Source organism: Euprymna scolopes, chromosome 33, assembly GCF_053919585.1.
Source record: "Euprymna scolopes isolate OS-2025 chromosome 33, ASM5391958v1, whole genome shotgun sequence".
NCBI lineage: Eukaryota > Metazoa > Mollusca > Cephalopoda > Sepiida > Sepiolidae > Euprymna > Euprymna scolopes.
This window is the reverse complement of record NC_136514.1, coordinates 82,274,809-82,300,042: the sequence shown is the minus strand read 5'-3', so window position 1 is coordinate 82,300,042 and position 25,234 is coordinate 82,274,809. Positions and strand designations below refer to the sequence as shown.

The window sequence follows — 25,234 nt, the reverse complement described above, 5'->3', positions numbered from 1 at the left end:
GTACATTTTTTTTTTTTACAGACACGTTTTTTTTAATGCAGAAAAAAAAATGGTTATTATGTCAATACTGTCTCTTTTCATGCATATACTCTTCAGAAAAATTAGAAATTCTTTGCTTAGGTAGAAAAAATCATGACAATATAATGCTACAAGAAGAAAAAAGTTCATAGAAAACTAAACGTCGTGTGTTTGTTCTGGCAGCCATCCTTGTTCATATTTTGTGTGTGTGTGCGGGGTGGGAGATATATATGTTAGTGGTGGGAGGGTGCTCGACCTTACCCAGTCGTAAAATATGCTTAAGTATATTTTAATTCATGCAATGAAATAATTATTATTACAGGCCAATTCTCTAGTTTTAAAAAAAAGTGACTTGGGTGCCATCAGCTAAAATTGAAACTAAAACATTTAGCACTCCAGCTGTGTTCCCTATGGTTTGAACTATCGACAGATAGCTAAGAAAGATTTAAAATTTAACCACTTCAAGCTATGAATGAATTTATGCATGCACGAAAGTAATAAAAATATGTTGGCAAGTTGAAATGAACATTTCACCTTGCCAACATATTCCTGTACGCGTTATTCATCCATCCAAACAAAGATTTTACTTGTTATAAACCATCTTTGGTGCATGATTAACTGTTTCCTGTTAATTAAGTGTTATGTGATCAGTAGTTTAAGAGTTTATCGGTTAAATATTTTCACACAGACACACATCTACTGTTTTATTTATATCAATAAAGTTGTCCATCTTTGAGATGAGTGGACTTAACAAATTTTTATGGTTCAGTCTACCCTACTATTTAATACACACAGAAAAAGATTCTTCTATATAAATTTTCTTTTCTCATATTCTTCATTATCTATCAAATTGTAAATTAAAATTTTGATTTTACTGAACTTTAGTTTACCCCCCCCCCCACACACACACACACACCCACCCCCACCCCCACTTTTTATTTATTTTCATTGTCTTCTGATAATATTCCAGGCATGATTTTGCTCACGTCAGCGGAACCCCTTAATTTTTAATTTTTTTTTTTTCAATCTAATTGATACAAAGATTTGGCTGTGCTTATCACAGTATGCTTATGTATGTTGGCAAGCTGGTTCAATTTTTTGTTATTTTTCATTTCCTAGATAAGTGGCTATACCAAGGCTTGAGAATCTAGTTTTCGCTACTATTTAACCCATTTGTATTATCGTATTATATCTGTGCAGAACAGGAGACTTTGTTGGTTTGGTCACATTAAGAGAGTGTTATGTGATCAGTAGTTTAAGCGTTTATCGGTTAAATATTTTCACACGGACAAATAAAGAGCAGTATCAGATGAGTTGATCTTTTCATTTTATTCAGGAAATTTTGTACCACAGTTCTAATCATTTTTTTTTATTTTTTTCCCCCAGGCAAAGACCTCCAGGTTACCCTATATCCTCTGGTGCCTTCTCCGGGCCTTACCCTCCCTCATTAATCAACCCATCTACGTTATCACGATTTGGTCCACCCAGTCTGCTACCACCCCCAGGCTTACCCCACCCAGGAATTCCTCATCCGGCTATTGTCACAACAGGACCAAAACAGGAAGTGATGTCACATAATCAAGATAATCATAGGTGAGTGGATCTGACCATTTTCACAAATCGTTGTGTCCGTCTTTTTTTTTTTTTTTTCAGCTTTCCAGAATTCATTTTAAATTTGATTTATTTATTATCTCCCTTTGCAAAAGATGAACTAAGTTCTACCCTTTGTTTTGATACTACATTTTTGTGCGTCTCACCTATATTATGATATGAGCACAGGAGAAACTTGTTTCGGGTCAAGTCCTCTGTGCAAAAATCTATGACTCTATGAAATGGCAGTGTCTCCTTACATTCTCACAATGTATTAATAATAATTGAAAAAATATTTATGGTGAGGTGTTGTCTATATAAGTTAGTGACATGTTGAAATAGTTCCTGATATGAATCAAACATACTAAAAATTATCGATTATCTCCCTTCACACAAAATAAAATAATATGAATCAAACATACTAAAAATTATTATTGATTATCTCCCTTGACACAAAATTAAATAATACAACTTTTTTTCTACCTAATTAAATGATTGTCTTGGAGTAAAAGTGTAAAAAGTTGATCTTTCGGCAGATGCGTAACTCTAGCTTCTCTGATTTTGTCCTTTAGTTCTCACATTCTATGAGCAATGTTTCTGACCAAGAGGGAAGAATTGCTGTTTTCTGAGTTAAAATCTATCCTTTTAACACAGATCAATAAGAAGACAAAAGGAGTGAAAAAAGACTTTATACCATGGCATTTCGAAGCTAAATGCTTCTCATCAGAAGTGTCAGTCACTTTTTTTTTTTTTTTTTTCTGATTTCCAAAATTCATTTTAGATCTGATTTATTCGTTACCTCCCTTGACAAAAAATGAGATATTTTTTGGATTGTTTGGACTGTTGGTCTCATCTTGTTTGTCTTTTCCACGTTTCAGGCGATGTAACCTCCAACCATCTTCAGGTGCATTCACACTGGATGTTATTGGGGAATGGTGTTTTTTTTTGTTTTTTTTTTTTGTTTTTTTGTTTTTTTTAAAAAAAGAAGAAAAAAAAAGAGACTTGGCACTATATTTCGCTATTCACCAACAACATCCATTGTGAATGCATCTGAAGACGGTCGAAGGTTACATCGGCCGAAACATTGTGGAAAAAGTAACCAAGATGAGAACAATAGTCCAAACAATTCAAAATAATAATTATCAAACCTCATCTCAAAAATGTATGCAAACATCATATCAAAAGATGAAATGTCTTCTAATTAGATAATAATTATTTTAATAGTCCTCCAATATGAATTAATCAAACTAAAAATTCCTATAGCGATGGAAAAGTGAGCAGATAGCGACTGTTGAAAGCACAAAGTATTGTGAGGCTGGCACCTTGGATGGAACCAGTAATTTTTTTTATTTTTTATTTTTTTTTTTTTACATCCTTTTTTTTTTTTTTTTTTCATCTTTTTTTTTTTTTTTTTTTTACACTTATCAAGGCCCAGAGGCCACTCGAGGATAAAGGTTAAAGAGTGCACATTAATCAATGGGAAAATATCGTAGTAATCGTCAGTAGTGTAAATTTGGTAAATTAGATTACTTAAGAGGAACGACTTATCAAAAACTTGTTTGCGTTGGACTTGAAGACGACCAAATTGTAGTTAGCTGGAAAGCAGGCAAACGGAAGAGAGTTCCACAGATGTGAAGTTCTAAGAAAGAAGCTTTGTTCATGGAATCTACGTATAGGTTTAAGCACGGATAAAAAGTGGGGGAAATTATTGATAGCGGTTTCAGCTAGACGAGTGTTTCTCGTGAAAGTTTGGCGAAGGGAGACCATAGATTGGAGCTCAGACGAGCATTTGCTACTAAAATAACGAGACATGTTCGCAACGTCTCTTATGTGAAAAAGAGGTCGCTGGGAAGAGAAAGGGGCATCCTCTACTAGGCTGCGAAGTCTATTTTGAACTCCATCAAGGCAGGATAATGTCTTTCTAGCAGCTCTTGCCCAGATGTGGCAACAATACTCCATCCTTGCACATATCTGGCTCTTATATCGGTAGAGAATTGCATCAACAGTGAAATATCTACTGGATCAATAGAAGGATCCCACCATTTTTCCAGCAACCTTGGCAAAATAATACAAATTCATACTTCCCATTTAAATGATTGTCTTGGAGTTAAAGAGTGGAAAGTTTACTTTCGGCAGTCTCACAACTATTCCCTTATTTTGTTCATTAGTTCTCACATTCTATGAGCGATGTTTCTGACAAATGGGGAAGAATTGCTGTATTCTGGATCCGAATCTATCCTTAAGGAAATAAGATAAAAAAGAAAGAAAAATCTCTTTAGGCCACATTATTTTGAAGCTAAATGCTTCTCATCAGAAGAGGAAAAGGGTATATATATATATATATATATATATATATATATATATATATATATATATATATATATATATATTTATTCAATATGGATTTGTGGACTTTTTATAAAGTTTTGGAAATTTTAAATAAGTTTTATTGTGGATTTTTCATAAAGTTTGGATTTTTCTTTCTTTTCCTTTTGAAAGTTTTTTTCTCTCTTGGTTTTTCGTTTCTGAATTTTTGAGATGAGGATTGGTTATTCGTATTATTTGGATTCATCAGACTACTGTTCTCATGATTTTCACAACGTTTCAGTCGATGTAACCTCCTGTATCTTGTTGAACTCGAGAATGTTTCTGTCGAACTCAGGAATTTGGACGGAATTTTGTGCGGAACCCTTTATTTATTTCAGTAGAATACTCTTGTTCCGTCAGCTATGGATATGCTTCTGGATAGAAGTCGAAAGTAATTCGCGATTTTATTTTTTGGTCACCCACACTGAGGATTGAATCTTCAACCTCCAGGAGAATATCACTTTTTACAATTGCTTTTTTCCAAGTACTCTAACCACTGTGCCACGGGTCCTTGCGAAAACATTCCCGAGTTCGACAAGATACATCTGAAGAAGGTCAGAGGTTACATTGACCGAAACGTGAAAATCACGCTTCCCCCCCCCATATTTTTCTTTTTTATCATACGTATATTATTTTCCCTTTTGTATGTATTTCGTATCTCCTCTTTCCTTTCCATCCCCATTCCTAGCTGTTTTAGCTTTTCTTTCTTCGCTATCTTTTCCTTCTTTAGTTTATCTTTTTTTTTAATGGTATCCATTATTTCTTTGTGATCCATATCATACTGTTTGCACAGTTATTTACGTCATTTTTTTTACCTTTCTATTCGCGTATGTCTGTTCTCTTTTGTATATTTCTTTTGTTTCTTATTTTTATGCTTTTTTTTTTTTTTAATATTCGCTTAATATATGTGTCTTTCATTTCTAATCTAAATGTTTTTGAGCCAGCTTTTATTTATATTTTATACTGTGTATAATGCTGGTCCTTCTCTTCTGATTAGAAGCATTTAGCTTCGAAATGTCATGGACTAAAAAAAATTTTCCTCTATTTTTTTTTTAATCTTATTTCCTTATTGATCTGATAAAATAAAGTTATTTGTAACTTTTACTCCCTATCTCATATATTGACTCCTCTTAACTGTGTTGAGCTTTTTATATCTTGACAATTTTGCTTTGTTAACGATATACTTTTTTAGCTTCATTTAATATATATATATATATATATATATATATATATATATAATAAAAATTATAACACGGAAATTACATAATTGTCGATGCAATAATTTATTTCAACCTTATGGTATTTTCAAGCATCTAAATCAGACAATTACATTTTTGATACTGAAAAAGAAAAGAAAAATCGTGCTTCGACCCTCAAAAAACCAAAGGTGGTGGTAGTAGCAATCCACTTAATACATTTATAGAGAGGGTGGTAGGGATTTAAAAAAATAAAAATTAAAAATTAAAAATAACAAATAAAAAATTAGATTAGACACTTATAAGCGGCAGCTCGATGTAACCATAGATACACACACACACACACACTCACACACACACACACGCAACACATACACATACACACACACACGCCTCTAAGATGTACGTTCTGACATGTAAATGCCTTGACACGCGTTTACTAACCTAGGAAGGGGGGGGGGAAAGTATACGGATATATAGTGAAAGAAATAGAACAGCGCGTAATGGAAAAAAGAAGAAAAAAAAGAAAAAAAAGAGGAAGAAAAGAAGAGGATACAGTGATTGAGTCATGGAAAGTAGGTCTATTAAAAGATAAATAAATTAATAAAAAATATAACTAAAAAAATAAATAAATAAAAATAAGAAAATAAAAATAAAAAGAATATTATATATAAAGTTTTAAAACTATCTGTATGTTATTATGTAAAAATTAATATTATCTTATAATTCATTTAAATATTTTATGTAATATAATACTATGAATTTAAAAATTGAGTCTATATATTTAATATTTTATATATTTTCATGTAAATAATTTTATTGGTGATTATAGCGGTCGTTGTAATTAATATTTCAATTCTTAATTGATTAAGAAGTGGGAAAATGTAATATTGATCGCCCCCAATTCGATAGGACGTATCTAGTTTCGGTTAATATATACTTTTATTCCCTCCGTACAACAAAATTATTCTCATGCACGCATAAAGAAATAAGTAAAATAATTAAATTTTTGTGTTGATTTGTATCAAATCTAATAATATCTAGTTTTAGTATTTGGTCTTTTTGACTTAACTCAGTTTAATAACTAATGTATTATCTGCAGAGAAAAATTATTATCTTAAGGCTATCTCATTTATTTATAAGTAATTTGGTTAGTAAACGCGTGTCAAGGCATTTACATGTCAGAACGTACATCTTAGAGGCGTGTGTGTGTGTATGTGTATGTGTTGCGTGTGTGTGTGTGTGAGTGTGTGTGTGTGTGTGTGTGTGTGTGTGTGTGTGTGTGTATCTATGGTTACATCGAGCTGCCGCTTATAAGTGTCTAATCTAATTTTTTATTTGTTATTTTTAATTTTTAATTTTTATTTTTTTAAATCCCTACCACCCTCTCTATAAATGTATTAAGTGGATTGCTACTACCACCACCTTTGGTTTTTTGAGGGTCGAAGCACGATTTTTCTTTTCTTTTTCAGTATCAAAAATGTAATTGTCTGATTTAGATGCTTGAAAATACCATAAGGTTGAAATAAATTATTGCATCGACAATTATGTAATTTCCGTGTTATAATTTTTATCTTATTGCTCTGTTTACTACATTGAGCTCTCATACCCGGATTTCCTCTGGATTTATTCCATTATAACACTATATATATATATATATATATATATATATATATATATATATATATATATATATATATATATGGGCAGTATTTTTCCTCTTACGCATGTTTCATTGATTAGCAGGGATGATTCCTATTTGTTTCTTTTGCAATCCTTCTTTTTCTCCGTTCGACGGGCCAATGTTCGAATGTTCTGTTTGAGTTTAAACAGAAATTTGCCATAATTGCAAACGTTTTCAACTTCCATGAGTCGTCTTCAGACGAGTGATTAAATTAAAAATTGCGTTTGGTGAATTTATTGAAAAGTCAGTTAAAATCGTTTAAAATCATTAAAAGCATTTAAGCATCCCCCCCCCCTCAAATTGAGCCTGATTGATGGTCGGTTTGTTTATACGAATGACTAGGGCTTCATTGATTGGGAAGCGCAGATTACAATGTGAGATAGCTAAAATGGAAGTGTTGTTTTTTTTTTTTTTTTTTTTTAATGTGTTTCTAATTATCCCTACTGTTCAACGAAACCTGCCTCTCTCTCTCTCTCTCTCTCTCTCTCTCTATATATATATATATATATATATATATATATATATATATATATATTAATACGATAGCGTGTGTCTTATTTTGCGTGTCACGCTTGCATCTTTTTTCTCTCGAGTGACTGTTGTTTAATTGTCATGACCTTCGATTTCTTGTGATTAATAATTTTACCAAGAATTCTTCATTAGTTTTGGCTTCGGTTTCGATTTAAACTGATGCACCCAAGTAATATGGATACATTATTTATTTTTAAAATCACCATGTCATAATATATAAGAATCGATAGAAAATTGACTCTTGATAATAATATATATGAAATCTGCATACATTGAAATACTATATTCAAGCGTGTTTTACGACCAGGCTACACTGGGCATCCCTGCTAATACTTTTGAAGTTTTAACAAAAGAGCTACAATAATATCAGGGAGTCTCCATTTACACTGAACATCCACAGAATGAAAAAGCCCGTACTGTAGAACCCCGGCATATGGTGGTCTTAGGATACGATTTTTTCAGGTTACGATGTGGAATACAATGTTTTTTCCGGCCCCTGTTTACGGTATTTGCCCCACCTTACGGTGTTAATTATAATATTATTTGATTATCTATATGAATATTATATACTGTACTGTATTTTGTTATTAATTTTTAATGCCGTATCCCGAGGTTCTACTTTATAACATATGAAAGAGTACGCTGTGGAATTTCCACAGGCCCGCTAGTAATTATATTACTTACTTTTTTTACTGGTCAGCTTTTATTTCAGCTTTTCGCGGGTACGATGAAACTGACTTCTCTTGATGGTATGTTTTATACGAAAACATGGTTTATGTAAAAATAAGTTATTTGGAAGCAGGGCCGAAACCCTAACTAAACTCATTTCACGCTAATAATTTGGGTGACTAAAATAGGATTTCACGATAAAAAAATATTAAAAGTTTATTTATTTATTTTTTTTGTATTTATTTTTACCTTAACTGCAGGCAGCTCAACATTCACCGTTAAATTGCCGACTTTTGAAGTTTTCGGGTATGCTGAAAATGAACGTCACATTTAAATTTGGGACAGACAAGTAGTTTTCTGGATATTAAGACCATTATTATCCAATGTGATCCATTATGTTTTCATTGGCTGCCATTTTTTTTTTTTTTTTTTTTTTTTTTTTCCTAACTGAACAAGTACGAATGCGCATGTGTGTTACAAAACACTCCGCTCCGGCGCTCCACTCCACATGTTAAGAATGTTGACAGCCACTGGAATTCATTAAGTAATATATTTAGAAAAAGAAAATGTTTTAATATTCAGAAAGCTATTTGTCTGTCCCAACTTTGAATGTGATGTTTTTTTTTTTTTTGTTTTTTGTTTTTTCAGCGGACTTGATAATCTCAAAAAGTCGTCATTTTAAAGGCGAGTGTTGAGTTGCAGTTAAAGTAAAAATTTACCGTTTTCTTTTTTTTTTTTCTTTTTTTTTTCATATCTTTTAAAGAGTAAAATGTATTTTGTGGAGGAAAAAAACAAAACAAACAATATAGATTTTTAAAGCAACGCATTTCAGGTGAAAACACGATTACATACTTACGTGTTCATGTCGATGATGGAATCGTTCTACCGCTCCAGAAAGTATCTCACTCCAAACGCAATCCTCTACCTGTATATGAATCATATACGGTTCAAGATGGAGTACTATTGTCACATCTGGGATGGAGCTCTAACTTTTCCTGTCGTGACAAGATACAAAACTGTCTTCAAATTCGACTCCCCCTACTCCTTCTTTCTCGCAGAAGGCACGTTGCGAGTCTGTCTCTGCTCTATCGATACTTTCATGGTAGGTGTTCGACCCAGCTTCAGTGGATGGTCTCTCTCTGGAAAACATTCACAATGAAAAAAATGCCAACAACTTTCCTCAAAGCTTATATGTGCTCAAAACTAAACGAAAATTCCACACTCAGAGCTTCTTCCCTAGAACTGTCCGTTTATGGAACACAATACCGTTTGTCTGCTTCACAGCTGACTATAACATTATCATCTTCAAGTCTAATGTGAGTAAATTCTTATTGAGTCGTCCATTTAGAAAATCTTATCCTACCAAGTTTCCACCCTGACTGATATTGTCTCACCATCCACCTAACAATTAACTCTTATTCTTGAGTGGCCTCCGGACCTTGATCAGTGGTGTGACCTTATAAGTAAAAAATAAAAAATAAAAATACAGTGTCCAAAAAGTCACTGAAGGGTTTTGAACTTAAATGGGTTCTTTATTTTTGGTATCTTTCTGTAATTTTAACTCAATCCAACTAAGACATTGGAAAATTTAAAAAAAAAAAAAAATGAATAAAACAAATAAAAAATTCTTTATTTATGAAAAATGTCTTAAATGTTGCCTATTTTCAGCTTCGCATATTTATGCTCTTTCCAAAACTCATGACAGATTGCAGAATCTCTGGATTGCGATTTAACTCCCTTATTTCGTTCCTGATATTTTCCTTCAATTCTTGTAGAGTTCGGGGTTTGTTAACATAGACTCTTTCTTTAAAATATCCCCACAATTAAAAGTCGTGTCAAGTCAAGTCTGTAGTATAAATTATGAGAAATGATCGGGGGGGGGGGATTTATCGAGTTTTATCGTGTATTTTAATGTGGAAGTATTCTCAAAATCTATTTTGAAAAAAGTGACTTATATTCCTTGCTTTCATTTAAAATCCGTTATTTCAAAATATAAAATGTCGGACCGTTAATGTGGATGGTTTTTGAACAAAAAAAAATTAAGAACTAGATCTAGCCTAGCACGTCTTCATTTGTGGACTTTATACTAATTTCGACATGACATATAAGGAGGTAATAATGTTTTCACCTGAAATGCGGATATGTTTCAAAATCCACTGCATAAGCACTGAATTATTTTCATCCAAAAGTTTGGCCCAAACTAAACACAGTCGATGAAATATTCCAAATGCCCCTATAGTATGATTGAACCAAAGATTTTGAAATAAATATTGTCCGTCTTAAAAGAATCAGTTTTAATCTCAAGGGAAATAACTCTTTCAATTTTTGTTTTATCGATTATCTCCCTTGGTTTTGAATGGCTTTCTTTCTTCAAACTGAAGTGAAGAAAAAGACAACCAGCCAATTACAAAACGCAGAATTATTTAATTTTTACTTATTTAATTTTTTTATTTATTTATTTCCTTCAGCATAAAGCTAAATTAACTGTGATTTATGGTAAATGATTTATTTATATTTTTTAAAAATTTATTTGTTGTCAATAAATATTTTTTTCTTTCCTTTTTTTTTTTCTTTTCAAATCTTCCATCAAATTTTTGGTTTCAGTTTTGTAAAATGTGTTTGTTGGAAATTTTCTGTAAAAACCCGGGGAATTGAAAAGCTGATCTAAAATGGCCGTCAAAAAGATGAGACGGAAGAAACAATTTAAAACAAAGAACTCGCATCAAATCAGTAAATAACATGACAGACTGATGGAGTGGGGTTAACACACACACACACACACACACACACACACACACACACACACACACACACACGAATAAATTTTTTAAATCGAAAATCAGATTACTATAATTTGTTTATTTTATTGAAATAGAATTTATTTGGGACAGAAAAAAATGTCCATGAAGTTTTGACAGTCAAAATACTTTGAATAGTCTGTCTTGTATGTTTTTTTGTGTTTAACAAATAATTATCTACACGTCTTCAATTGATAAACACAGATTATTTTAACATATATCTATGTACACATGCACTAATATTGTGTGTGTGTGTGTGTATATATATGTGTGTGTGTGTGTGTATATATGTGTGTGTGTGTGTGTGTATATATATATATATATATGTATATATATATATATGTATGTGTGTATATATATATATATGTATATATAAGAAGAGACTATTCCAAGAGTTTCATATATTTAAAATCAATTAACCAATGGCATGTACATATATCAATAAGAATTTAAGCCATGTGAATTGACTCAAATATTAAGCAACATGGTTTAGATTTCGGTAATCGAGCATATATATATATATATATATATATATATATATATATATATATATATATATATATATATACTGGCAAAAACCAAAAACAGCAAGAAGGAATAACTTCATATTTGTGCAATTTTTAAAATAGTCCGAATTTAACTATTCTCGCCATAATTTGGAGCAAATATACGAAAATAGGGCCCATGTAAATTTCTTCAACACATGTATGTACATGCTAAAAGCACGATGGTGTGGCAATCACGACTATGTAGTTTTCATGGAATGAAAATGCGTCAAGATATGTACAAACTTTGTATTTTTTTTTTTTTTTTTTTTTTTTTTCGAACATATCTGATGAGATGTAACTACGAAAATTTTTAAATGATTAGTAGCCCCCTACACCAAAGTGGCAATGTGTCTTGTTTGGGGTGAAAATGTAATAAAAAAAGGTTGTTTTTTTTTTAATATATAATTTAAAATTGTTTGGTTTATGTCAAAACAATTGTAATATCCGAAAAAATACAAAGATTAAATTATTCCTTCTTATTGTTTTTGGTTTTGCCAGTATCTATCTATCTATCTATCTAATATATATATATATATATATATATATATATATATATATATATATATATATATATATATATATTTCGAGTCTCGCTAGATTCACCCACTCTGATGAGTCATAGACGATGAAACACGTGTCAGAGGATAATTATATTTTAAAAACAATATATATATATATATATATATATATATATATATATATATGTAGATGAATATATATATATATATATATATTCATCTACATTAATGTATAACTATATAAATGACCCTACATTAGTTTAACCTCCCCAAATACCCTGCACAACCTTTGTCCATCATTTCCCTATATACCAGATATCTTAATATCCTCCCAATTATTTCCTTAGCTCGATGTCGCATTGAAAAGTTTACAAACTGGCTCGTTTTCTGATAAGAAGCATTAGGCTTTGAAAATACGGGGTTTCATTGGATTTAACTCTAAGAAACCAATTTATACGACCCTTATATATATGTGTGTGTGGAAATATGATTTTTTTCAATTATATTTTACCAATTTTTTATATACTAATCCTTATTTTATAAAGCTCAATGTAATTACAGAGCATATAACAAACAAATGACAAAAGTCTATTCCAAATTTCATGATGTTGATCATCTTACAATTTATTCCTTTAAGTATGCTGACATTCACAATTCTTGACAGCAGCTGTTTCGTAGCGCAAAATAATTCATTTAATTATATCAATCAATGAATCTATTCTGCCATTAACTCCGCAGAAGAAATAGCAACTATCAATTCATTAAAAGAAAAAAAAAAAAATGGATATGGCTATTACTATTATGCAAAATCGGAAAACTGGAAGAGAAGTTGCAACTAACTTTTATTTTTTCTTGGAATATAGACTTTTGTCATTTATTTGTTTTATATATATATATATATATATATATATATATATATATAATATATATATATATATATATATATATATATATATATATATTGTATGGCATAATCGCGTTGACACACCGGTTCTTGTCAGAACACTGAAGTTAAGCAACGTTGAGCCTTGTTAGTACCAGATGGGTGACCATTTGGGAATTCTATGTGCTGTATGTGCTCTCCGCTTATCTCGGCATTGTTTCCAGTCATTTTGTACATACACTTCACTTGCCACTAGTATTTAACAATGTCAACTCAGGAGAGGTGTGATTGGAGATTGCGCACCTCCTGCCACAAAAATTTCACGTGCAGACATCCCTTCGTGGGTATCCTTAGTCTGTCAAAGACTGAAGGCGCCTGTGTTTATATATATATATATATATATATATATATATATATATATATATATATATATATATATATATATATATATATATATTGAAGATATTTAAGTACAAGGTTTAAATTCACCTTTTGTAAATAAATTTTAAAAAAGTGTATGTGCGCGTGCGCAAAAATTCGCAGTTTTATTTCCTGCCTGCTGAGACCAATTCTGGCGATTTGCGGATGAATACAAAGTTATTTTCTTTCTTGACAAATCTCTTTGGGATAATTTCAGACATTTCATCAGAAACTGAGATTTTCTTTTCTTTTCTTTTTTTCTTTTTGTCTTCATTTTTATTTTTATCTTCCCGTCAAATCTACTGTCATTTTTGCATCGATTGTCATCGAAGCCACAAAAACACTCAAAGAAAATACATGTTTGACTTGACAGCTTGAATTCTTTAACTCGTGCAGAAGAATTAGAAAAAAAAAAATGTTTTTTTTTTTTTTTTTCACGACAAACATAATTTCAAAAGGACGTAGACCTGCAAAAATATCAACAATTTATAGAATAAACGGAGAGTTGCGTTTAATTGCTTATAATTCGGCAAATAAAACTGTGAATAAAGTTTAGTCGTTGAATTTAAAATATCACTGTTTACTTATGATCAGCTTTCTGTTTTTACCTCATGATATCAAATGGCTTCATGCCTTGTCATGAAAAAAATAAACAAAAATTGTATTTCTTTTTCTGCATAAGTTTTTTTTTTTTTTTAAATCTACAAAAAAATAACATTTAAAACTTATGACTTTGCGGTCATTGGGCAGATAACCCCCCCACACACACACACACACAAACACTAGCAGGGAGATCCGACGTTGCTCGGGATGGAATGATGATCAACGAATGTTTCACACTCCCATATTTTTATTGTAATTGAAATTGCTGAAATCGATCATTTTTCAATTACATCGATTGATTACCTGCTCTAGTTGGGGACCCATCGTGGTGCATCGGAAGGAAGCTTCACTTGCTTTCCTACTAGTTTACAATACACTATAGTCTACATTGCACTGTAGAGAACCTACTGTTGATTTTATAAAATGATTTTCATATATGATGGTTTGAATTTAAATTTCAAATGTAAAAGTCAAGTATCATGGTTCAATTGTTATTTAATCAGAACTATCTAAGAGAATAATCTAATTTCGAACATGCCTCTTTCATATCCAAGGAACTACTGTTGACTTTATATGCCTGGACTAACTGCTTGTGCGGTGATAATGGCTTGATTTAAGTTTAAAATGAAAAAGTAAAGTATTCTGGTTCAAGTGTGCTTTAAACAGAAACCTTCATTTTGAACCTGCCCCTGTCATATCAAAGAACCGACTGTTTTATATTCTGGACCTCTCTGCTACTAATAAAACTTCTCAAACGCGCTTGTGACGTTAGGCTGTGTAAGGAGTTAACTTTGGTCCAAATCGTCTGTTCCTTCTTTCATTGGATTATTTCAATATTATTAATACTATTATTAATATTATTATTTCAATATTATTATCAATACTATTAGTATTAATATTATTATTTCAATATTATTAATACTATTATTAATATTATTATTTCAATATTATCAATACTATTATTATTAATATTATTATTTCAATATTATTACCAATACTTCTCAAAGACATTCCGATACAAAACCTGTATAAGAACACTGCCAAGCACTTGTGCCCCCACGACGTAAATACCCTCGACAAACCCAACAGGCAGCTAAATCCCACCCCCACACACTAAAGATCCCTAGATGTAAAAGAGCTTTCTATTCCAGTAGGTTCTTCTTCAGAACCGCTAGACTTTGAAATTCTATTCCAGGTCCCTGCTTCCCCAACTGTACTGACATGCAGAAGTTCAAGTGTAATATGAACCGACATCTTGCTGCCTAACTCCCTACATAGTACCCCAATAGCTGTTTCCCCTGAAAAGTGGCAATGTGCCTTGTTTTGGGGTAAAAAAAAAATTTTTTAAAAAAAGAGATACATGAAGTATATTTGTGTGAAGTTTCATAAAAATTTGCCCTACCGTTTTAGAGTCCATAGGGAATGAATTCACACATATACAAAGTTCCTTTCATATAATAATAATAGATAGATAGATAGATAGATAGATATAGTAATTTTGAAAATATGTATAGCAATTAAGATACACTGAATTATATATAAGTGTGCACGGGAAAATGTTTTTTCAATTATATTTCACCTTTTATTTATGGGCCCTGTCGGTGGGGCATTAGAATACACCGACTGCCACCCTGCAGAGGGTAAAAGTCCCTCAATGGAGGTCCTGGATCTGACCTTAAACTATATCCAATGGTAAAGCCTCGGCTTGTGGGTTTTAGGGAGTGTGGAGCCACCCTTTAATTGCCATTGCTCCCAGGTCCACTCTGACCCGGAGTGGTAGTACCTGTTAGGGTTCCAACTATGGGTTAAATAGAAAGCGACTTGAAAACAACAAATATATTCTATTAAAAAATTTTTCTTCAAGATCTTTGGATTCGGCATTAAATAACCCGAAAAGGGTTGATATGCCGTAAAACAAAAACAACCAACCAACCTTTTATTTATGAATTTGAATTGGACACCCACGCATCCCACGAACACACTCGCATGTGTGAACACACATGCATATACACTCGCACACTACCACATATGCTTCTCCATGTACCCATACACACACGGGATACGCACACACACACACACACATTCATAAACGTACGCACATGTACAGCTGGAGACAGATAAGCAGATGCAGAAGATAAGCTAAGTGGAATATATATTATTCAATTTAGCTAAACAAAATAAACAAAACTTTGACTTTTTACTCATTGAACGGTTACGCAGTTTAATTGTGTATTTCCCGAGTTTCGATGAGTAAAATAAATAAGCTTTTTTTTTTTTTTTCTTTTTTTTCTTTCTTTTTTTTTACATAGGCATCACCACATTATCAAGGCCAGGAGGCCACTCAAGGATACGGGTTAAAGAGTGTACAGTAGAAATTGGACAATATAATCATTAGTAATGAAAATTTGGTAACTTATATGGAACGGCTCATCAAGAACTTATTTACGTTAGACTTGAACACAACCATATTGTAGTCAGCCGGAAAGCAGGAAAACGGAAGACAATTCCACAGGCGTGCAGTTCTAAGAAAGAAGCTTTGTTCATGGAATCTATGTTTAGGTTTAGGCACAGATAAAGAGTGGGGAGAATTATTGATAGTGTTTACAGCTAGACGAGTGTTTCTTGTGAAAGTTTGGCGAGGGGGGACCATAGATTGAAGCTCAGTCGAACACTTTCCATGAAAATAACGATACATCAGAGACAAACTCGCAACATCTCTTCTGTGAGATAGAGGTTGCAAGGAAGAGAAAAGGACATCTCCTACGAGGCTACGAAGTCTATTTTGAACTCTATCAAGGCAGGCCAAGTCCTTTCTAGCAGCACGAACTGACACCTCCTGTAATAATGTTGAACATAAGAAACATTTTTAATGCCTTATTTTTCTCATATTACCCGCAAACCCTATTTAGTGACATTACTTATGACCCGATGGAGAAGAAGGGTTTCCTGGTGATAGAACCAAACCATAACACCGAAACCTTCCTTCGTATAATAAAGAAGTACATATATAAGATGAAATAAATCGTAAGATATCAACATTCTTGAAATTTGAATATAGACTTTTGTCATATATATATATATATATATATATATATATATATATATATATACTAGACTACCCGTGACCCGTTGGGTCAATATGTTAGCTATGAAATTAATGTATGAGTGTGACACTTGTGACATAAAGAAAATAGTTTTTTTGTAACATAATAGAAACATTTCTATGAAAGTATATTAAAATGAAAAAAAGAATGTAGATAGATTTCTATGAGTCGTTCTGTTTATAATTGTTTATTTTTTGGGGGGAAAAAAAAACAAAAAAAAAAACTTGCAGCCATTGAATTATAAGTGGTTTGCCATACTTGTAAGTAAATGTGCACAAAGTTAAATTCAAATTTTGAGATAATTTAAACTAAAAAAAAAAATTAAAAAAAAAACAATTGGGACGCTGAAACATACACAGTAAAATGATACCTTTTATTGTCGCGTTGATTATTTATGTACGCATGCACAACCACCGGAAGTCATAAACCGGATGTTGGGTTACAACACCCGTTACAAGGTCGTTTGAGTTATATATATATATATATATATATATATATATATATTTTAGGATTTTTTGTTTTTGACTGGTTGGATAGCCGCGTCCCTTGTCGAGACAAAGTGGGTTCATTTCACAGTCGGATTTCGACGCGGTTTACTTGATCTGTGTTGGTTAATAGAAATTCTTGTGTGCGGGGCATTTGCTCAGTTGGTAGAGTGCTTGCCTCGCATGCAAGAGGCTCGGGTTTCAAATCCTGAGTGCGGATGTGTCTAACTGATGAGCCCAAATGAGGGCGAAACTCGAGTCTTGGACTTCCGGTTCGTTGGCTGTCATGGCTCTTGTGAGCTGCGGCGTTGTTTGGCTGTGGAATTTAATATATATATATATATATATATATATAGCTTTAGATATTTTCGATGACTTGTGTCTATATATTATACACGAATACATAAAATCAAAATCAGCAAGGGGGAATAATTAATAGTTTGATTAAAGAATATGAAGAATTGTTATCCTTACTCCCAAAATTTTATTTCTTTTTCTGTAGAAGTTTAAAAAAAAAGGGGGGAATAACTCATATTGATGGTTGTGCAGTGAAGAAAATGACTCTTCTATTTCTTAGATGGGATATTCAAGTTAAATTCAAGTTTCATGATATCCTTTGTTTATTTAATTTAGGTTAAAACATGGTCCCAATATATGTAAACACAGCAACGTTATTAGGACAGTTAGTATAATAATTATGAAGATGAGAATAAAAGTTTGAGTTGTCGTCATCATCATCATCATCATCATCATCATCAATTTCCGTTTTTTCCAAACTAATTTATTTCTGGCCATGTCTTTATTTATCCCTCTTTACGTTCATTTATATCACTTCTAGCCATATTTTTCTTGGCGTGACCCTGCTGCCTCAACTGTTCTCCATTTACTAACACAGGCATTTTCATCCATTGTTTCATGATGATATTCGGTTCAACTTCCATTTTACATGCTGGCATATGTTGGACGACTTTTAAAAATTAGTTTCCAAGCAATTCTATCTCTAGCCAGGCCTTTATTTATCCCTCTTTCTCTCAGGTCCATCCTTATCACGTGTTTTTCTTTTGCCATCTCTTTCCAATTGATCCCATTACATTAACTCTTCTTCATCAACTAAACCAAACACTCATCCAGTTTATTGTCATCAACATTGGTTGAACATGCCTTGGTGGCTTTTAGGAATTGACCTCTGGCCAGGTGTTTATTATCTCTCAAGCCTATCTTAATCGCTTTTTTTCTCTTGGTCTGTCTACTGACAACTGACTCTACTATGTGTGAAAATACAATGTTCAACCGAACTGTATATTTTTTTATTACCAATATTTCTGTTTAATTTTCAACTTTTGGTAACATTATTTGTCCCCTCCCCCCAATTTTTTTTTTTTTTTTAACCAATGGTTTGATATCATTTAATAAAATCGTCAAATTCTTATTTTTGTACAATTTCTTTAAATCTAATAAATCGTCTACAAACTATCAATCAGTGTGGGTTAGGTGAGGGGGGGGGGTGTAGAAAAAAATGAATTTAAAAGGAACGGGTGAAGAGGAATAAAGGAGGTACATTTTATGACACTGTCTGTGTGTGTATATTATTCTCCTTAATTATTATCTTAGCTAGGAGAGAGGAGATATAGTAAAAACCCATTCTCTGTTTAATTATATTTTTGAAATCGGGCTATAATAGATGATTCAATTATCTTGTGTACACATTTCTGTTGAATGGATTTAATTACTGTCGCGCTATCGAAGTTGAATGAATGATTCAAGTCAAGCATATGGGTAATCCACCTATTCTTCAAGTATCAGGTCTGTTATTGCAAACATTGATGTTCATGGCTCTCCAGTCCCCTCTGCATTCGGTTTTTCTGATTAGATCTATAGTCATGTTTCCAGTGATCCTTTTGAGACTATCAGTGAACTTTGTTCATTGTCTTCTTCTGCTCTTTTTTTCCGGCGATTTTTTCCTTACATCAAGCGTTTTTCCAAGCCGTCCGCCCGCATTAAATGATCCAAGAACTTTAACTGTCTGGCGTGGACGATATTGAGTTCTGATTTGCTGTACCCTGCCTTACGCATGTTTCTTTGTTTCTCTTTCTTTCTGTCCATGAGATTCGTAGAATTCTTCTTAAAAATCATATCTCTGCTGCTTCCAAACGACTTTCAGCCGCCTTCGTTACCGCCCAACATGCGCAATCGTAAAGCAGAATTGACCATGTGTATGTCTTCAAGATTCTGATGTTTTGTGTTCAGTTTTATGTTTCTGTTTTGTAAGACGCACTCTATGCTATGGAAGGTGGATTTTGCCGTCGTGATGTTTTTCTTGATTCTCTGCGTCACCCATTAACCATACATTAAATCAACATTTAGTCTAAACCACTGATATCGTATTTCTTCGTATTATTTGGATTCATCGAACTACTGTTCTCATCTCTAGTGTGATTTTCACAACGTTTCAGTCGCGATGTAATCTCCGACCTTCTTCAGGTGTATCTTGTAGAACTCAAGAATGTTTCTGTCAAACTTGAGAATTTGGTCGGAATTTCGAGCAGAACCCTTTATTTGCTTCACAGAGGTAGCGTGCTCTTGTTCCGTCAACCATGACTAGATAGAGGTCCTAAGTAATTCGCAATTCTATTTTTTCGGTCGCCCACACTGAGGATTGAAACCCTTCAGGAGAATATCACTTTTTACACTTGATTTTTCCAAGTACTCTAACTAAAGTCATGGCTGAGGGAACAAGAGCATGCTACCCCCATGAAGTAAATAAAGTGTTCTGCTCAAAATTCTTTCCAAATTCCTGAATTTGACAGAAACATTCCAGAGTTCGACAAGATACACCTGAAGAAGGTCGAAGGTGTTATCGACTGAAACGTTGTGAAAATCGCACTCAATGTGAGAACAGTAGTCCGATGAATCCAAATAATAGGAATAACCAATCCTCATCTCAAAATTTCAGAAAGGTCAAAACCCATTTACAGTAAATCCAAAAAATTAAAGGCATGCACATAAGTCGGCTAACACATGGGCAACTTCTTCAAACCAATATGTCGTTATGGAATTAATTTGCAATCCTTTTGGAGATGAGTAATTTGTATCATTTTATTTTATTATTTGTGGACTATTTAGAAGAACAAAATATAAAAAAATGTGGATTTATAAGACCAAAAAATTCCAACCTTGAATGTCAATAACCCTTATCCCCAAGTGCCAATAACCCTTATCCCCAAGTGGCCCTTGGGCCTTGATAAGTGGTGACCTCCATGTAAAAAAAAAAAAAAAAAATGCCCCTTTTGGGCCCGTGGCACAGTGGATAGAGATGCGGAATTTCTACGATTCCAGGTGAGCATTTAAGGTAGCAGTTTCAATCCCACCCAAAGCCGGTCAGAGGATTAGTTGGCCAAACGATGGTGAGACGACAACTATGGAAGGCAGTAATTGCTGCGGATGTAGTTGGGGATTCGACATTCCTATTCTATCACAGTTAACCACCTGATGAAGGCCAGAAGAATAATTGGCCGAAACGTCATGAAAACAGCAACCAGATGATGAGGATGATAGTCCGCAAATAATTAAATAAATAATATAATATGTCGTGTTGTATCGAGATGGCAAGCAAAGGCGGGCAAATTTTCTACCCGATCCGGAGATCTTTTCTAAGCCAAAACAGACACTTTCCATCCCCTTGAATGGCCTATTCTTGAGTTACACCATATGCTGTAAACCACTAAGAGTCCAGGAGAAAGGCACAACTTTAGTGGAAACAAAATATAGCAAAAAAAGGAAAAAAAAAAAAAAAACAAGAAATAAAGAGAAGTGGTTCTACGCCAATCTAACTGCTATGTATGCATAACATCAAGATGCATATTCTCCTGGTCTTTACAAGGTGGAACGATAAAAGTGTCGTCCTAAAGAAAACAACACTACGGCTTTATTTTAAAACTTTTATCGAAAAAATCAATTCAGTTAACTTGATTATGTAGTAGAGCTGACATCTACTCAATGTAGCCACCTTCAGCCTCAATCACCGCCTTGATACGGGTCCGGAACTGGGAGCATGCCTTTTCCACAAGTTCCGGCAGGAGCTCGACGACTACTTGGCAGATAGCGACAATCAGGCTGGCTTTGGTATTGTGGGAGGTCATGTTGGTGATGTTTTCAGTGTATGACCAAACGAAGTAGTCCAACGGGTTCAGGTCAGGGGAGGAGGTGGTGGCAGTGAGAGAAGGGTATATAATCGTAACTCTCCTTTTAAAGCCAAGCCTGTGTCTCTTTGGACTTATAGGCCGCTGTCATACGCAGGGTCTGCAAGCAGCCACCTAATTGCACCAGGGGATCACCATACTCTTCAGCACATCCAGGTACACTTTTGTATTGACTTTCAAGCTGCCTTCGAAGATGTGAGGTGGCATGATGTGGCACTGACTTGAAACCACACTAAAGATTATAACAGTGGCCGGAAACTTTGTTGAGCTGTGCCTTCAAGTGTTGAAGCGTTTGGATTTGCATTTTGAGGGTGCTGGCAATGGTCCTGTTGTCATAACTTGAATCGGTAGAAAGCATAAGTTGCATCTCTGATCTCGCTTGTTGAACATTGTGTTACTTTCAGACATTATAGAAGGCTCCTATCGCTCTTGGGATTTGTACACAACTGGCCAACTAGTAGATGGTGTGCAACAAAAAAAGAAAAGAAAAGAAAACTGGTCTTCATCAAGCGGAAATGGAATTATGACGTCTTTTCTAGGGCGAAAATTTTATTGTTTCACCCTGTATAATAAGCAGAAGGGTTCATTGTTGTCCGTTAGGTGGACACTACAACACCATCCAAGCGATAAATATCTATAATTATAATGCTGTTGTATGTATTGTATATCGTTATTGTATCATGTTGAAATGGCAACCACATTTATCCAGAGATCATTTATAAGCTTAACAGCAGACGTTTTCCGTAACCCTCGTACGACTATTCTTGGGCTTTGAAGTATTTCCTGCGTGTTGGAAACCTGTTGGATAATTCTGTATAAGAGGTGTGGATTGTTCTATGGACATATTTGAAAGTGTACAGAGTAGAAGCTTGGCAATTTAAAATCTTACTTTTCGTTGTATACAAATTAATTTTTTTTTTTTTTTTTTTTTTTTTTTGTATATATTTTTCTTAGTCTACTGCGATTTTTTTTAATTTGATCAATATGTTAAATGCAAAGAAGAAGAAAAAAATCGTTAAAAAAATTTATGTTTAGAAAAAATTGAGGCTTGGAACTCGTTTTGATCATGTTTGTCCGTTTCTAGTTTTCGAAATTGCAATTGTAAAAAAAAAAAAAAAAAAAAGTACCGTAAAAAAAAAAAAGAAGTACTACTACCTGTCGTGTGTAGCGATGATATTGACTCAAATCTATTAATTTATTTCTTAAATAGAGATGCCATTTTCCCCGAAATAGCCCGAAATCCAGAATTTTTTGAATTCTGGAGAAAGTCTTCTGAGTACGGGTGAGCATAAAACCATTTTTAAATATTTACTTTCATTGCATCGGTTTATATATATATATATATATATATATATATATATATATATATATATATATATATATATATACACCTTTTTAATTGCATCGTTATTTTATTAGTGAATTATTTTAATTAATAATTCCTGAACCTAACAACAATAATTTGCGCGGAATTGTTTTGAATTTTTTTTTTTTTAACCAGAAAACTTGTTTTTATTGCTTTCTTTTAATTTTTCCCTTTGTGTCAATCTGTCTCTCCATCCCCCCCCCCGTATCTCTGTCCCCCCCCCGCCTCTTCTTTGTCTCCCTAACATCTTAATCTCTTGTCTCCCCAACTCCTCCACGTCTGTCTCCCCGACTCCTTCATCTCTCTCTTTCCCTTTCTCTCTCTCTCTCTCTCCTCAAGTCCATCTTTGTGTCCCCAATCTCTCCCTTCCGGGCCCTCTCTGTCTCATCGCCTTAACCTCTCTCCCTCTCTTTTTGACCGCCATTCCCCCCCACCACTCACTCTCCCTCCCTTTATCCTTCCTTCTTTCTCCTCTTTTTCCTCATCCTCCTTCTCCTTCTTCCCTCTCTCACCCAACTCTCTCCACCTTAGTTTTTCTCCCCAATCTCCAGTTTTTCAAAATGGCATCAATGTTTCAGAAATTTCAAAATTTCAATAACAAAACTTAACATCGATTTTTAATCAATAACAAATCATCCAGGTTTTCATTATAAGCTTCTGATTGTGTGTGGGGGTGGGGTTGCGGGGTGGATAACATTTGCCGTGAAATTTGCACGATAACCACATTTCATTCTCTTTTTTTTTTTTCGTTTTTTTTTTTTTTCGTTTTTTTTTTTTTCGTTTTTTTTTTTTTTCGTTTTTTTTTTTAAAGTTCTTTGTGTTGCCAACAAACAAACATCTATATTGTTTTTCTTAGCTTTCTTAAGTTTCGGCCGATGTGTTCTACAGCCTTCCGATTTCTTGTACATCATCAGTGATTTGCATTATTCTGACGACTGTTCTCATCTAAACTGTCGATTTCACAACGCTTCGGTCAGTGTAACCTCCGACCTTCTTCGGGTGTATCTTGCAAACTTGAGAATCTTTCTGTTGAATTCGGAAAAGCTTTCTGTGAAGTCGAAAATCTTCATGAAAATTTCTAATGGAACCCTTTATTTAATTCCCGGAGGTAGCATGCTCTCATTCCGTCAGCCATGACCAAGTAAAAGTCTTAAGTAATTCGCAATTAATTTATTTTTATTGCGGACTATAATTTTCCATTTTTTTAGTTGTTGTTTCAAAACGTTTCGGCCAACTATTCCTTTGGCCTTCGTCAGGTGGTAACCGCGACGGGATAGGAACACTGAATCTCCTAATTACATTCTCAGCAATCGTGGCTTTATAAGAACAAAAAATCCAACCTTTATTTTCCTTTGGGGCCCGTGGCACAGTGGATAGAGACGTTGAATGTCTATGGTTCCAGGTGAGAATTGTCTGAAGATAGCAGTTTCAATCCCACCCAAAGCCGGCCAGAGGCTTACTTGGCCAAAAAACGTGGTGAGATGACAACAACTATGGATGACAGTAATTGCTGAGAATGCAGTTAGGAGATTCAGAATGCCTATCCCGTCGTGGTTACCACCTGACGAAGGCCAGAGGAATAGTCGGCTGAAATGTCGTGAAACAACAACTAACAAAGATGAGGATAATAGTCTGCAATATAAATAAAATTAGTAAATAATACTCATCTCAATAATGAATTCCAATCAAATATATAATTCGCAATTGTATTCTTAATATCGTCCGCACTGAGGATTGAACCTTCAACCCCGACTCCCTCTCTCCACAAGAGTGTCACTTGGAACTGAATTTCATTAAGTACGTTAGGTCATTGGGTTTTTAATTCTGTCCCGAATTTGACAAGATACACGTGAAGAAGGTAAGAGGTTACATTTAGTAAGTTTTATATTTAGTAAGTTGTTTTCAAGAAAATAAAGTCTATTTTTTTGGTCAAACCCCCCCACCCCGTCAAAGATTGAACCTAATAATTCAATCCCGTTCATTTGTTCACACTTTTCTCAATGACCCCCCCCCCCCGAAATTTTTGAAAATTTTTCAAAAACATTAGTCATGGTGAAAGTAAATTTTTGCCAGAACAGATTTTTCGAGATAACTATGGTTGCCCCCCCCCCAGGGGCATTATAGGTGTAAAATTACCCTAAACTTGTTCATTTTTTCGTACTTTTCTCAATAACCACCTCTGAAAGTTTTTTGAAATTTTGCACAAACATTAGTCATAGTTAAAGCAAATTTTAGGGGGGGGGGCGAATTTTGTC

The 25,234-nt window shown here is 33.5% G+C and overlaps 1 protein-coding gene across 15 annotated transcripts in view; it reads left to right on the top strand.

Annotated features, from left to right (window-relative positions):
• LOC145258331 (transcription factor 7-like 2) overlaps positions 1 to 25,234 on the top strand; it is a 764,652-nt gene that overhangs the window by 586,755 nt on the left and 152,663 nt on the right. For 10 of the 15 annotated variants that reach the window (XM_080116483.1, XM_080116486.1, XM_080116485.1 and 7 more), the window contains 2 exons: positions 1,405 to 1,611; positions 22,824 to 22,895. In XM_080116483.1, coding sequence (XP_079972609.1) covers positions 1,405 to 1,611; positions 22,824 to 22,895 — 279 coding nt within the window. The remainder of the gene's footprint in view (positions 1 to 1,404; positions 1,612 to 22,823; positions 22,896 to 25,234) is intronic. The other 5 variants (XM_080116497.1, XM_080116489.1, XM_080116491.1 and 2 more) reach the window with 1 other exon arrangement.